This window comes from Abramis brama (genome assembly GCF_963993115.1).
Source record: "Abramis brama genome assembly, chromosome: 13".
Lineage (NCBI taxonomy): Eukaryota > Metazoa > Chordata > Actinopteri > Cypriniformes > Leuciscidae > Abramis > Abramis brama.
The window spans coordinates 18,941,965-18,958,277 of record NC_139975.1 but is presented as its reverse complement, the minus strand read 5'-3'; the positions used below and the strand labels follow the sequence as shown (position 1 = coordinate 18,958,277).

The 16,313-nt window shown below is 36.5% G+C and overlaps 1 protein-coding gene across 9 annotated transcripts in view; it reads right to left on the bottom strand.

Annotated features, from left to right (window-relative positions):
- Window positions 1-16,313, bottom strand: part of fgf13a (fibroblast growth factor 13a) — a 131,817-nt gene that overhangs the window by 35,885 nt on the left and 79,619 nt on the right. Inside the window, exon 1 of one of the 9 annotated variants that reach the window (XM_084132254.1) lies at window positions 2,218-2,448. The exons of the other annotated variants lie outside the window; for them this stretch is intronic. Coding sequence (XP_083988380.1) covers window positions 2,218-2,248 — 31 coding nt within the window. The 5' untranslated portion in view covers window positions 2,249-2,448. Of the gene's footprint in view, window positions 1-2,217; window positions 2,449-16,313 lie in introns of those variants that run through there. 9 annotated transcript variants of the gene reach the window in all.

The window sequence follows — 16,313 nt, the reverse complement described above, 5'->3', positions numbered from 1 at the left end:
AGTTACGGTTATTTTAACTAATTATTTTTAAGTTATGGGTTTTTGTAATTCGTCTGTCCCTGTAATAAATAGTTTGTTTATTAAAACGAAATTAATTTAATATTCTTTTATTATTTTAGTGAAATGCAAATATATATCCAGTTCCAGTAGGTTAATTAGTAGGCTATACTTTGTACTAATGTGCTATTAGAGTAAAATACGTCTAACTCAAAGATGTTATTAATATCAGCTCATTCATAATCAGTTCTTGGGTCATTACGAATTTGATATTATTAATGTTATTCATGTTATTAATACTTATATTAAATTACATTATTAAATACTGATTAAATGCATGTATTAATATATTTGTATTGTATACTACTTAATCAGACTCCGACTGCGCATCTGTCCGAGAGACGGTGACTGATTCAAAATCGTTACAACTTATATCAGACTAGGACGAATCGGACATTGTTCGTGAACGCGTTCACTACCACAGAGCTCTAATGCCTGCTACAGACTGTGCAATTTTGGCTATCCACCGTGGATTTTAAGTCTCTTTATTCTTTATTTAAGTATAAAGACGTATTCTTTGGTCTCAAGGCCGTCTTTGAACCTCTCTCACTGTACGACGCAGGACCACCGCTTAGCAGCCACGACCACAGAAATCGCCACGATTGGTCATCAATCGTCTGGGACAGAAAATATGTAGCCTACCGGGTATAAATTGGGCAGTGGGCGGAGACTGATGTGAAACAGCAAAAAATAAATAACAAATTTATGTTGTAGTGAACTAGCCTACGTAAAATTAGATTAGTCTTGAATATTTGTGTGTTACTCATTGTGAACAGCAAGCTAGGTAAATAGCGCGATTGATCAATATTTAACAGGGAGCCGGATCTATCGGGCTAGCTCTCTCGCGTTAGACTCGCAGGGAGACGGTGACGCACACAAATGTGACAGTTGCAAGTGAACTGGAGATCTTGAAGCTTTAAAGTGCTAAAACAGTTACATAGTCGAACATAGTGTGCTAGTAATGTGTTATGTTTCTTTCCCAAAACATAAAGGATCGCGTGGAAACAACAGAGTTGCGATGTCCTGATTGGAGCAGTGTCGGTTGCCATGGCAGTGAGTTTCCTGCATGCATGGCAAAAGCACATTCTGTCTTTTGGTTCTGGCACACTCATAATAACATGCATATTAATATTTGCATTGCACAATATTTAAAATAATGAATAACATTGCTGTTTTTGTTTACATTGCTTGAATCCGAGAGGTACGATGGATATTAAACACTGTTTTTAGCTATTCTTAGATAAAAAAAAATGGTATATGGTATACCTTATTACTTAAAGATAATATCTGGAAAATAATATATTTGTTGAATAAGATCTACAAACATGTATTGTCATTGCACTAATCAGTGGGATTCAATCAATATCTTCAAAAACAGCAAGTCTAAGAAAAATCCCGCTAAATGAGCTACTGAACGGCCAAACACCCTCAGCAACTAGCCTACTATAGAGCTCAACCCTCCAGACTCGAGACTCCTGCCCTGCTCATTCAGCAGCGGGATATTATATCTTCATCAACAGCGCCATCTACTGTACAATCAGGACATTATGAAACGCAATAACAACTAGACTAGACGTTTGGACAGAAGACAGATGTCAGATCGGTTTACGAATGTTATTCTAATAATTTTATAGAATTATATTCCTTAAGTATTGAAAAGTTATTCTGAAAATAAAAAGCAGGAGAAATATTTCTGTCCATCTCATGCCAGTAACAGACATTCTTAGTTTAGCTAAATAAGTGTGGTTCTGAGGTCCACAAATGTGATTCAGTCCACATAGAAAAAGCGATTTTAGTATTAAATTAGGGTAAAATATTATTTGAAATGTTCTTTAAATTAAAACCCTGTCCCTTAATCTTTACAAACACATGCTACAAAGCCTAAATAAAACAAAACAAGACTAAGATAAAAAGAAGAATGAACAAAAAAATCAAGAAAGAAAGAAGACTGTAGCGTAGCTTTATATGTGTTTCAGCACCTCGGACAGCGCCAACAAGCTGAGATCCCACAGAAAACTTCTAGACAGAAGTAGAACGTAAAACCAGTCAAATCCAATGAAAGCAATACACAGTGATTCAGCAGGTGAATCTCACTACTCAGTACACAACTCTAAATATTCCTTAAAACCAAAGAGCAGAAAAAGTGAAAATAATTCTTACCTGATGTCGATTTTCTTAGAGGAAATGTCATATTTCGCAGTTAAATAGTGGAAAGAAAGCAGGAAGACAGTGATGATTCACTGCAAGCAGGAGGATGTTTTCAAAGTTTTTACCATACTAAAAAGAAATCCTAATGGAACAGACGAGAGGCCATCAAGGCGGGGCCAGCTGCATTCAGAAATCATTAATGGACATTAGTGACTAGCCATTACGACTTCTAAAGCGGTCATTAAAGATTCATTGGGAAGCGCTGTTGATCCGGCAAACACAGGGCGTGTGTTCACTAAACTGCAGTACTCTGGGTCAAAATTGCAGGGAGAAAATCGAACATTGTACTTCCTACTAGAGCAGAGCTTTCGTTCCTCTCATGTTACAAAGAAACGGCTGTAAAGTGATCCTTTAATGCGTTGTGTAAACCAGTTATACCAGACCTTCCATTCTCCACTCAGAAGCATCAAACATTAGCTGTGCTTTTCACTTCTGTTGTTCTGAACACGCCTGACAGATTTAACAATGATCTAAGCATGCATTCAGATAAAAGAGATTCAGCACAATTCTTTTTAATAAAAATAACTGTAAAGCTTCCAGTAGTCCAGTAAAACGTCCACGATCTTGACAAAACAATTTGAAATGCTGAAACAACAGGATGAATTTCAATATATTAATAGCAGTCTGAAAATTTAAATCATGAGCATGAGAACATTAACGTGGTCAAACTTATAGTTCGGCATATCGAACATATTAATCAGCCCCTGAATGTTAAAAAAACAGCCCAATATAACCGTAAGAATGAATATGTTCATGACTGCAGTGGAATATGTTAAACGAGGCAGATCTCAAATGATTCTCTAACACATCATTGGACGTGAAGCCAATAAACAATCAATTGTGACCTCCAATCACACTTGCATTTAAAGTGTATTAATGAAGGCAACACTGTCTGTTATGCAAAGGCTGAATACAAAAGTAGGTTATAAATACATTGTGAAACTTAAGAGGTCCAATGTCCAGATGTACAAAAGATCAGATCTTCAAATTAAGGTTGGAGGGAGGATCTACAGCATCAAATACAAAACAGTAAACACACCAAATAACACTCACTGTCCATCAGACAAATTCACTTTTTAATGCATTTACTGTCGCACACCATCACGGTTACTAGTGAATATTCCTTGCTTATACTGGAGGTAAGTGTTGTGTCTGTGTATCCCCTCCATAACTTTTTATGGAGCCTATAACCATGTTTAGTCCTGCATATTTATTAAAAGTTACATTTAGAGAAGGAAAGATCCATGAATCACTGCCTCAAAAGTGTTTATCAGTGGTTTGTCCACTAGATGGCGCAAGCGAAGCATATTTATGAATCTGTGCAGTCCATGTCAATGGCTACCACCATCAACTGTTTAGTTACCAACATTCTTTAAAATATCTTATTTTGTTTAACAGAAGAAAGAAACTCATACAGGTTTAGAACAACATAATGACAAAATTTTCATTTTTGGGTGAACTATCCCTTTAACCAAAGCCAACTCTGTTTATCTGATACATTATTATGCAATAGTTAATAACTATTACTGATAGGCTTTATTAATATAATCTATTTGGGCTAACTTGAAATTGCCAAACTTGAATTTTATAAGGTAAACCATGAAATTCTTCCCATTTTTTTGCATTTTGAGACCTTTAAAGAAAGAACGGCAATGACCTTTACTCTTTAAAAACAAACAAACTAAAAAGCATTGCTTTTTTCACTAGATGGAATGCAGAGGTCAAAAAGGGTCTTTTCTACATACATTGTGACATCACTAATAAGATACATTGATGTAGAGAAAGAAATGTAAGATAGCCTGTATAAAATAAAAAATGTATGATAACACACACACACACACACACACACACACACACACACACACACACACACACACACACACACACACACACACACACACATGCATTGGGTTCATGTTTTATAGGGATTTTCCATAGACATAATGGTTTTTATACTGTACAAACTGTATATTCTATCCCCATACTAACCCTACCCCTAAACCTACCCATCACAAAAAACTGTTTGTTTCCTCATGGGGATCAAAATAATTTTCCCACAAGGTCAAAATATACTTGTATTATACTTTGGGACAATTGGTCCCCATAACGTAGGGAATACCAGGACCACACACACACACACGCACACACAAAGAGAAAGAGAGAGAGAGATAAAGTGTAGACAAAAGGCACAGTGGAAGTGACTGCTGATCAGGCGGTGTAAATGGTTTGATGATTATAATTATGGATTATAGGAGCTCTGATGAAACTGAAAGACACTGCTGTACAATTAGTGTGGCTGCTGTCCTCTATTCGAGAGACCATGAATAAACACATTATACTCTGAGCATTAGCTGCATTTACCGGATCTATGCTGCTTTTACAACATCATCAGGTGGTTCAAAATGAAGGATCCTCCCTCCACTAAGGGTGTTATAAAGAAGTGCATCTCCGAACCATGTGCGTTCAAGTGTTTGTTCTGCATGTTTGAAAATGCCTTGGAGATGAGGAAATGACTACAATACAGCACCTGTTTTATTACATTTGCTGTGCTATGACCAAGTCAAGACACACTCTCACACAAGTGATAATTGTGCCAATTTGCAGTGTGCTTCCTGCTGACACACACAGGCACACAGATGGCCATACTGATCAGATATCAGCAACATACAGCCTTCTCTCCAAGCACAGCCAGAAAGAATGACATCATCTCTCAGAGATGCAGACATCATGGCTGTGAGCGCCATCAACGGCCACTAGATGGAGCTGGTGTTAATGGACTTTGAGATGCATGGCCAGTTATGGAGAGCAAAGAGCCTTTTGACCTTTGCATTCCTATCTCCTTTTCAAGATGTAACCTTTCGTGTATAATAAATAAGTATTTAGAATGTATATATGGTAACACTCTAGTTTAGGGTCCAATTCTCACTATAAATTGTTGCTTATTAGCATGAATATTACTAGGGTATTGGCTGTTACTTAATACCTAGACTTAATAGTTACCTTATTAACTATTAATAAGCAGTAATTAGGAGTTTATTGAAGCAAAAGTCATAGTTAATAGTTAGTTAATAGTAAGAATTGGACCCTACTCGAAAGTGTGGCAATATATATTTAAAACATGCATTTTGGGATGTCAATAGCTATGTTAGGTATGTATACTCCTATTTTTATGTTAATTTTGGGATATTGTAAAAAAAAAAATGCTATATTGAAACAGCAAGAAATTCTACAAATGAGCATAAAAACATGCACTCAATTGAGGCGGATTGTATTTTTATTTTTTTTTATCTGATGAGAAGCGTGAATGAAGTATGATGGAAACATATTTACCAAATAAATCCGCAACAGAGGATGTGATTGGATAACTGGAATAACCAGTGGACCAATCGCATTGCACAGCATCTCAAATGTTGGTTTGATCATTCTGAAAATCCTAAGCCAAAGTCTGTCATCAATTGGTTTAATTCCCTCCGAGAACTGTCTCACACAATTGCATTCACAAACACCAGGTACCCAAATAACATGCGTTTTTTTGTTGTTGTTTATTGCGTTTATCTACATGCACGCTCTGTCTGAGGCGCAAGTAATTTATGATGTATGAAAAAAGAGCCACAGTGGCAATTTCCATTTTAATCACAGATATTTTGTGCCAAAGTGACAATTTTATTCTCTTGAACACAACGGATGGCTACAGTTCTTTATTCACAAATGCTTTGTCCAATTACCTTTAAACAACAAGTGAAACCAACAGAGATTAAGCTGAAAATGGTGGAGGGGAAAAAGCAGTAAAGGTGAAGTATGTGTTGTCCTGATGTGGCCCACGAGCCCATGAGAGTTCACAGCATCTCACTGCTGCTAAAAACAGGAGGGCCTTCTGCTGAGCGCTGGCCACTAGCAACGTGGCAATGGCAGGCGTTGTCATGGAGACAGTGTCTATATCAGAGCATGTGTGTGAGCATAGTAGATGGGGGAAGGGGAGTATCATCCTCAACCCTCTACTACACCCTGCTCCCCCTTTTTTCTCTCGCACTCTCCATGATAGCAAAATAGGTTTTTCAAACATGTCCACAATCAGGTTACCGTCACATGCGGTCTATTTGAGCCGCTGATGTAATAAGTGTTAGACGCTGAGAAATAAAATAAAGTGTAATTGGAAGAGATGAAAGGGAGAGATTGAGAAAATAATAATGGTGTCCAACAGAATGAGAGGAATGGGAAATATTTGTCAACAAAGGGTTATAATAAGGAAAAGATGCAGAGATGGTGAGTGAAAGAAAAGGAGAAAGAGCAGAAAAAGGATGAATAAGATGAGGATGTAATAAAAAAAAACATCTCTCTATCAAAGCCTAAATAAATTAACCACCATGCTCTGCTGAGAGTGACCATGTTTTTAATGTTTGGGATCTATATTGAATTACTGAAAATAAAAATGTATACCGGTAATATAAAAAAATATAATATAATAAACGTTTTAGCAACATGAGGGCAGGTAGATGGCAAATTTTGCAACTTTATTTATTTGTTTGTTTATTCACACAACTGTTAACAATTTTATATATACATATAAAAAATACTGTAAAAACAGTAATATTGTGAAAGAGTATTCCAATTTAACGGTTTTATATTTGAATATGTTTTAAAATGTAATTTATTCCTGTGATGAAAAGCTGAATTTTCAGCATCATTACTCCAGTCTTCAGTGTCACATAATAATCCTTCAGAAATCATTCTAATATGATGATTTGATACTCAATAAACATTTCTTATTCTCAACATACAGGATTCTTTGATGAATAGAAAGTTATTTGAAATATGAATCTTTAGTAATATGAATCATTATTAAAGTCTTTACTGTCATTTTGAACAATGTAATGAATCCTTGCTGAATAAAAGTGTTTATTTCTTTTAAAAAAAATTGTTTAGCCCATCTATAAAAAATTAAATAAAATAAAAAATATATTTTAAAATGAACCCTGCCTTAAAATTATTTCATATAAATAAATAAAATGGGAAAAACTGAAAGAAATGCACTATTTTATTGTGTACACTGATCAGAATTTTATTCAGGTTTTGTTTTGTTTTAATCTGAGGTCTCTGAGACTCCAAATATAATTAATGTAATACTTTTCTTGGAGGACATTTGAAGTGTGATCAATTTGAAGTTGTTTATAATCCGTTCTCATAAGATTAAGAAAAGCATGAAGTCTCTGACCCCAATCAGATCATGATTGTAACTTGAATTATACAATTAAACATGAATCCTTATTAAACAGCAATAGAAAACAGTCTGCAGGGCTATGGTTGGAGAGTTACATCACACGGCTGCGTCACAGTGATGCAGATTGGATAACGAAAACCAGGGTTGAGCAATTACATACATCATAAAGTCAACACCGTCCCAATTATCAGGCAGTTGTGTTCTCATTAGACCATCAGCTGCATTAGCTGGGGTGAGCAAGAGTCCATCACAAACCAGGCGGGTGATTATTCTGCAACAACCAAGTACACAACTACGGCTAATTTCATTCTGCGCCTCCAGGGATTCCCATTTAGCTTTAAGGAAAACTCAATTCACAGACTCATCTCCAGTGCCCCCAGAAACACACTGCGTGTAGCTATTGCGAGTCCTGACTCACCGGAACAGAACGGAAGCATCAATAATCGGTGAAGGTAATTACAGATGGCCGTTCTATCCACTTCACAGTATGAGGACACTTTAACTGAGTGCAATCAGAACAGATAAAGTCGTCATTCTGGCACACTTGAAGTCTTCAGTTAACATGTGGGTCATGCAAAAAAGCTGTGCATTTAAAGCTGGAGTATGACATTAGCCTCAGCAAAAGGAACTGCAAAATTAAAGTTCACTTTCAAACATGTTTCCTGTAGTATAACGTCATGGAACCGCAACATATGGAAAGTAATGTGTGGAAAGCATGAGTTCGTGAACCAGGTCTCGGTCCTGGCCTGAGAGCTTGCACTCTTTGATGAGTGGGAGAAGTCTCAATCTCCAGAGTCAAATGAGATGTGAAACAGTGGAGATCCGTGCTAGGGCCCATCTGAGCGGAGTTATCCGAGCGCTAGTTTCATCTGTATGAGCTCCACAGAGCCTGAGAGAGCTGCCCCAGGTGATGCTGCGAGCCAAAGACGGCTGCAAACCGTTACACATCTGTGCGGACTCATTTCATTTTTGTTGTTGTTGTTGTTTAACCCTAAAACTGGCAATGTGATCTGGGTGTAACATAGTTTTTGTCATCTTTTTTGGGGCATAATAATGATTTTTTCATCAAATCCTTTTATCATTTATCACAGCCTGGTCTGTCTTAGTATGCTGGTCACATGATTTGTCGGTCAAAAAATTGTGATTAATTAGTCAGCCTGACCTAAATCCAACATGGCTGCCAGTGGTGCAGGACATTCAGATTTTGAGATAAGTAAATATATATTAAACTTACTTTTCTTTTGAAAAAATAATACTAACACTGCTAACATTAATTATGAACATTGTCTTAAGGTGCTGAAAAAGAATATATGTTACACCTGAGTCACATTGCCACTTTTGGATTCTTTGTACTCATTTTTGTAACAATCTTTGTATTCTGAGGTATTTTTTTTTTTTTTTACAAATTATAAAATTTACAGGTTAAACTGATACAGCCTGTCTGTCTTGAGTATGCTGGTCACATGATTTGCTTCGAGTTATCTGTGATCAATTAGTCAACCTGACCTAAATCCAACATTTTTTACCATTTTACCAAATTCTTTTTAACCATTTTTATGGTAACGCAAGGTCCGATTTCAAAACGGTTTTCACAGTAGTAGAAGTATAGGATATAATTGTTTTAAACATGCAATGGCAGTTACAGTTATAGATTTGGTCCTTTTTTTATACCCTAAACAGGCAATGTGATCTGGGAGTCACAACTCATAAAATCCAAAATACATAACATTTTTCAAAAATTCTTTTGGATATGATTTACTTAAGTCCAGATGATATAAAAAATGACATGAAATTATTTGTTTAAGGGTTAAAGTCACTATGAAATCAAAATAGAAAATTCTTATTGTTTAATGGAATATTGCAGTATTATTAATTATAATGATTTATCAGTGCAGCTCTTCTTTTTTTCTTTTCTTTTTTTTTATTCATGTGCCCTCGTAATCTTTCATCAAAGTAACTTCCCTTCCCTCTTGTAATGACATCTTATCTCTTCTCTGATGTCATGTCCACTGGTGACAACCTGTCACTCACATGAGATCAACAGCAAACCACAATGATCCAATGATTAAAACAATTCCTGAAGAACAGAATCAAGTCCCATCCTACATTTTACTTGTTCGTGAATCTGTTATACACAACTTCTGTTTCATGCCTACTTTAAAAAAAATTTTCAACTTTTATTTAGCAAGGAAATATTAAATTGATCAAAAAACATAGACATTTACAACCAAATCACCACTGAAATGTATATGCAAATGTATATGCCTGATGAAGGTCGTGAGACCGAAAGTTGCTAATAAAATTTTGATACTCATTTGCAAGTACTGATAGTGTGCGGGAATTCCTTGTTTTTTTTGTAGATTTTTTGACCTACTTATTTGGTCTTTATTTTTTTTTTATATATATATATATATATATATATATATATATATATATATATTTTATATTATTATTATTTTATTTTTTACAATATTACTGTTTTAATGTATTTTCATCAAATAAATGCAGCTTTGATGATTTTTAAAAACTTTTACATTATCCCAAACTTTTGAACTGTAGTATAAATAAATAAACAAACAAATAAATAAACAAACCCTACCTCATGTTGCTAAAACTCATAGGCAGTGTCACATGTTGTGTGTGTTTTGATTCATATTTGTGTTTCTGTTCTAGTGTTTTGCTGTCAGTGTGTTTAGTTCAGTCTTTCCCCGTCCTCTGCCTGTCTGTATCTGTGGTTACTGACTTGAGTTTCAGTTCAGGTGTGTCTCGTTAATTAGTCTCATTAGTGCCTCTGTTTGCTCTCTATTTAAGCCTTGTTTCTTTCAGTTCTTTGTCAGTTCTACGTTGTTTGCTCGTGCTCATGATCTTATTCAGGAGAATCTGTATTGGAAAGATTTGAGTTTATTTGTAAGACTGCTGCACTTATCCTGCTTTATCTCTGCTACACCTGACTGTGACAGGCAGGGCTTACATTAATTTTTTTGCCCACCAGCCACTGTGGCTAGTGGTTTTCCAAAGTTACTAGCCACACAGCATTTTCACTGACCACAGTTTTGATATCGATTTATGGGGAAAAACTGCCATATATACATTTTTTATATTATTCTCATAATTTGGCAGCAGGTATATTAGGCTGTTGTCACTTTAAGACCTGATGCACAGATCTATTATACTGTTAAACATGCAGTTTCTTTCTCAACATAACTGACTGCGTTTATGTGAATACTACGCATTTTGACATTATTTTGTGTGTATTTGATTGTTTAAGCGCTGAGACACAGCTTTATGTGTGCATATTTGGGGTGTGAGCACAAAATCTGCGGGAATAAGTAAAATGATGTGCAATACGTACAATCTCTCGCCGAAATTAAAGCCATATAACACCAACAATATTCATCTATTCTGGACCAAATGAAACGAGTGAGTGAGGGGAGGCATGTTTGTGTGTCAACTCGCTGTCGGAGAGATGAGAGAGCGAGAAAGCGCGGCTGGTATTGTGTATCTCTTCTGCGGAAAATTAGTATAGGAAGCGTTTCAGGTATTTCAGTGTCGATATGTACTACATTGCACTTAGTTTATTTCAGATGCCTTTTTAAAAGACTTCAATTGAAAAATGTTTATTATATATAAAATGCAACCTGCCAAAGTGGCTAGAGTGACTGCGTTTCACACCACTGCTGAAATGCGGGTGCATTAGGCGGGTTGGCGGGTGTTAATGTCAAGCCCTGATCATACGTACTTGGATGACACCACTGCTAATCAATACATTCAAGTAAACTATGAGTCACAGCAATTGAGATTACAGTGCAAATAATCATGAACCACCACAGTCTTCTAGGACCAGATTTCAGCTAGCAAGTGGCTAACATCTCAGAAAGAGGCCACGCAGGCGCAGCATGACGAGGCTAGCCCAGATTACTGCCGTTTCTGGGTTGCTGAAAGATTGTACCCTACTTTACCATCATGGGACTGAGTGAGTGGAGATCAGAAAAAGAAAGACGCCATATTTACAACAGGTGGCCCAGTTACAGAAAGTTTCAAGAAACTATAATGCCAACTTGTAACTGTAGAGTCACACATTCACATAGTTGTTCCAGCAGCCACGCAAAAAAAAAACTAAAAAAAAAAACATACAATTTTACACATACCAAAAAGTATTGGGACACTTTTAGACACTTTAGACACAAATAGTCTAGACGTCATTGCTTGTGAGCCATTCTGAGTCATTTTTTTTGTGTGATATGTTTTGACTAAAAATAATTTCTGTGCAATTTGTCTTTAGAATAAATGCCACTTGGTTTCACTTATTTTTTGTTCTGTTACATAATGCAGACATTCATTCATTAAGTGTATCTTAAGTGCCCAAATAGTTTGTGGGGCCACTGTAAATTAATATTTGTTCTGTAAATGTATTGCTATGTATCCCAAAATAGGTCAGTATTTACTGCTATAATGAGAACAATAAAGTTTATAGACCACTTCTGTTCTCTGTAAAACTCATTCACAGCTTATGAAAACACCTACTGTATATCCTGCCAAACCCAAGTTCACTGTGCAAGACTGCATCCAATTAAACGAAGAATGAAGCATTCATCTATTTGACACAGTACTTTTTTGAAGCATCCAGATTGTTAGCAATGTCAGTAAACTTCCCAGCATGGAATCACGAAAAGGCAGATCTACACTAAAAAAAATAATTTTGGATGCTGGCTTATATTGGCGTTCCATGAGAAGAAGGGCTAAGAAAGCACTCATCGCTTTTTTTATGACGTGCTTTCATTTCTTCAATGGCCCTGAGCCCACAACTCGGTCCAGCTAATCACCAAGGTGAGAATGAAAATCACTTAATGTCTGCAAACTCACACAGGTTTTCCACCAGGATTCCCTCTGCAATAATCATGAGCTGCTGAATTACACACTACCTAAGCATATTAATAACTCATTTTCTATTTTCACCCTGGCAGCGTGGCCCGGGCTACGTGATAGGCTTCTGACCTATATCGAATCCCAGTCAGACAGATATAAATGGAAATAGTTGGAAATGAGGGGCAGATGACCCTGTAAATGCTAATTCAACGGGGTGAAAATGAGATCCAATATAAAATAGAGAAAGGAACAAAGGAAACTCGTCCAGCCTGATGGATGAGCAAATAGCACTGTCTTCCACCTCAGCTCAGAGGTGACATCTGTATCACAGCCGACTGTCAGAACTCTTTGCATCAGTCTGACCCATTCTAGAATGTGTGATTCTAAGCTTAGCAACTGCTCAAAAATAGCCCTAATCATCTCCACTTTGCTTCTGGCAAATATAAATAGACATGGAGGTTGCGCAAGCTGTCTGATTACTTTGCTAAGTTTCCTACGGAAGATCATATGCAAAATCCATTTAGCGTGGCAGGTGGTTTTCATTTCCCATGCTAATATCATGCTTCCTTCAGGAGATATCTGATGTCTTTGCCTTGCTTGGCGGCATTGCGTAAAGGTCTGGCATAGCTTTGCGCTGACAGCTGAGTGTGGATCATTGGAGCAGGCTGAGGTAGAACTGACTTCACATGTGCTGGCTCATCTTCTGCTAGTTAGTTTCTAGAAGGTCTTTAAAATTAGCACTAACAAAAAAAACAGGGCTGACAATTTAAAGCAACACCAAAGATTATTTTGTACCTTAAAATAATGTTTCCAAAATCGTTTCAGTGGTTCATCAACTCGTAACAGGGTGAACGGCACTTCTGCATTTGCTTTGCGACCCTCTATCGGCTATAACCGCACTATGCAAGTTTGCCAGATCGGGTAGAGGATCTGTAGTTCGAATGAGATGTAAGAAACTACAAATTTGACTTGCATTACGGCAAGTGTTACAATAGCAAAAAAAATAGCAAGCAATGTCATTATTTTGTTTTTCTTCGTTTCTGATGTCGTAATACATCATACTTTCATAAAATCATGCAACATACTCTACCTTGTCTGTGGACATCGTTATTTCCAAAGCCGGTGCTGGATAAACAAATAGCGTGTGTGTGATGGTAGGCTGCGGTAGGCTAAATTATTTACAACAGCGGTAATGGACAATTCCGCTTCCAACCTGTAGGGGGACCGAAGAGGAAAAGTGCTTTGGTGTTGCTTTAATGTGATTAATTATAAAATAAATCAAATTTTTTTGAGATTAATTCGTATACACACTGGCTACAAAATTCTGACCAAAATTCCGTTTAGTTTAAAGGGGACATATCATGAAAATCTGACTTTTTCCAAGTTTAAGTGCTACAGTATAATCGGGTCCCCAGTTCATCTACCAACCCAGAAATCGTGAAAAGTGACAACCCAGTAACTTTGTTTTGGTAAGCCCTTCTCTGCAAGCATGTCAAAAAATAAGCCGATCAGATTTCGCTCCCCTTCTGACGTAGGAAGGGGAGCTTATTATAATATTACCACCCCTTAATCTGTACGTTTCCATCCACGGCGCCGCCATTTGGTTTTCGCAAGCAACAACAGTGTAACCAGTTCTAACGCAATGGCAAAAGTTCGAGCAAAGCACGCAAACTGTTCTGTCGTTGGCTGCACAGACGAGCACGGCACAAAAAAATGTCACAGCTGTCTTATAAAGACCACAGGGAAACTGTGTTAACTTGTGTAAAAGTTAAACATGACGGCACATGCAAGTCGATGAGATGAATCAATGTAACTTCACAACAACTAGATAAATGTATCCACTAATCATTCAGAAACGTCCAGGTGCAGTCTAAAAGTTGCAACCTGGTTATTATTTCTGAGATTTTGGATGACTGAGATTTGTGTGTTTTGTTATTGCCAGAGTATCCGAAGCTCATGTAAAGGATCGGCCTTCTTCTGAACTGAGGCAGGAAGCAGCAGCTCATTTGCATTTAAAGGGACACACACAAAAACGGCGGGTTTTTGCTCACACCCAAAAAGGAGCAAATTTGAAAAGCTATAATAAATGATCTGGGGGATATTTTGAGCTGAAATTTCACAGATACATTCTGGGGACACCATAGATTTATATTACATCTTGCGAAAAGGGGCATAATATGTCACCTTTAAATTAAACAAAATGATTCCCTAACTCTCCCACTTCACTTCCTGTACCTTTTGAATAAAAGCAAAATAGACAAAAACAAAATGTGTCTTTTTAAAAATTTGACATCTGATTGATACATTAATATGGAAATAAACAAATTTCTCTTTTGTAACCTTTATTCAATGTTTTACTTGTTTATCACAGCAGCATCTTTCAAATTCTTGATTTGGGGGATTTTATCTGTGTGACTAATTAGATTAATAACAAACAATATTATGCAATTTTCATACCATGTAACATTTTTAGTTTATTTAAAACACTGAATTTGATCACTCTTAAATGAAAATTCTGTCATTATTTACTTTCCCTCATGTTGTTCCAAACTTGTATGCATTTCATTCTACTTTGAAAAAAAAAAGATATTTTGAAGAATGGAATGGAATATGAAAGAATAAACAATCCCTTTGAGTGCAAAGTTTTAGCAAAAGGTAAAAAACGCCTCAAGGGGGGACATTTCTGTTAAAATGCCCGTTTGCAGTTTCACGATTTTAAATCCAAAAGACTGAATTCCTTTTATGAATCTGAGCTACAGCCAGCTTTGATTTAAACAGTACAGTCAGAGTAGATCTGACCTTCTGCATTATTGATGGCCCTTGCCTTTTTTTTCCCCCACCATGCTGTATTTTAAGTATCCAGGAGAGATCCCAGGCAAGGCATCACTTCTACACAGCCTTCTGGGACGCCTGCTTGGCATGCTGATGCTCTCAAAACTTTCTTTATTTGATTTGCCTTTGCTCCCTCTGACAGACCTCAACTCTGAACACACCACCTGTTCTAAAACCATGGGGATCATCCACCGCTGTACTGCAGTGCATGAATAAATTGTTGGCTCTTTTTCTTCTCATAACTCATTTCAGAATTAAAATGATGAGGAAGGTGCAGAGAGGTTCAGATACGCAAATTATTTATTTCCTTTGTCTACTGTCCAAACAGTCTTCATGAATCAGCGTTGTAAAGGGATAGTTTACCCAAAAATGTAACTTCTGTCATCATGTCATTCTAAATCTGTATGACGTCATGTATGACTTTCTTATGCAGAAAACAAAAGATCACTTGAAAGTTTTTTATTTAACTGCATGACTCTATCAGATGAGAACAAAACTTGAACTGAGATGAATAATGACAAATGCTTTATCTTTTCTTCTTTTCAAAACTGAAGTTTACAACATCGACACCGTTATTGAACTGATCTGAATCAACATTTTAACTGACGCAAGCTGAATAATGACATTACCATCTTCAGTAGAGCTACTTGTAGTTAAATTGAACTTTTTTCATCACGAATAAACTACAGTTATTGAACTGAACTGAATCATCACTACACTATTATCTTGCTACAGCTGCTTTACAGCAGAATTTGAACTTGTTTCATCAGTCTGCATCATTAATTCTGTTACATTCCTGTTTATTATTGTGAAGTTCCTTTGGAACTATTTCTATTTGATAAAGCGCTATAAAAATGTTGTTTCAATGTTGTTTTGGACAAAACCGTTCGAAATATGTTTCTGTTGTGTTCCACATATGAAAATGTCATACAGGTTTGGAACAACACGATGAGGAGCAAATGATGACAGAACTTTCATTTTTATGTAAGCATCTCCTACTGTATCTCTCTTTGGATAACCAAGCTTCAAGTTGCTTCCATGTGCACGGCGAATGCATTATACAAAGTTTCTCTTTTCATCTTTTCACATTCTTTCCTTTTTTCCCCCCTGCATAGTTTGTGATCTAAGCAGA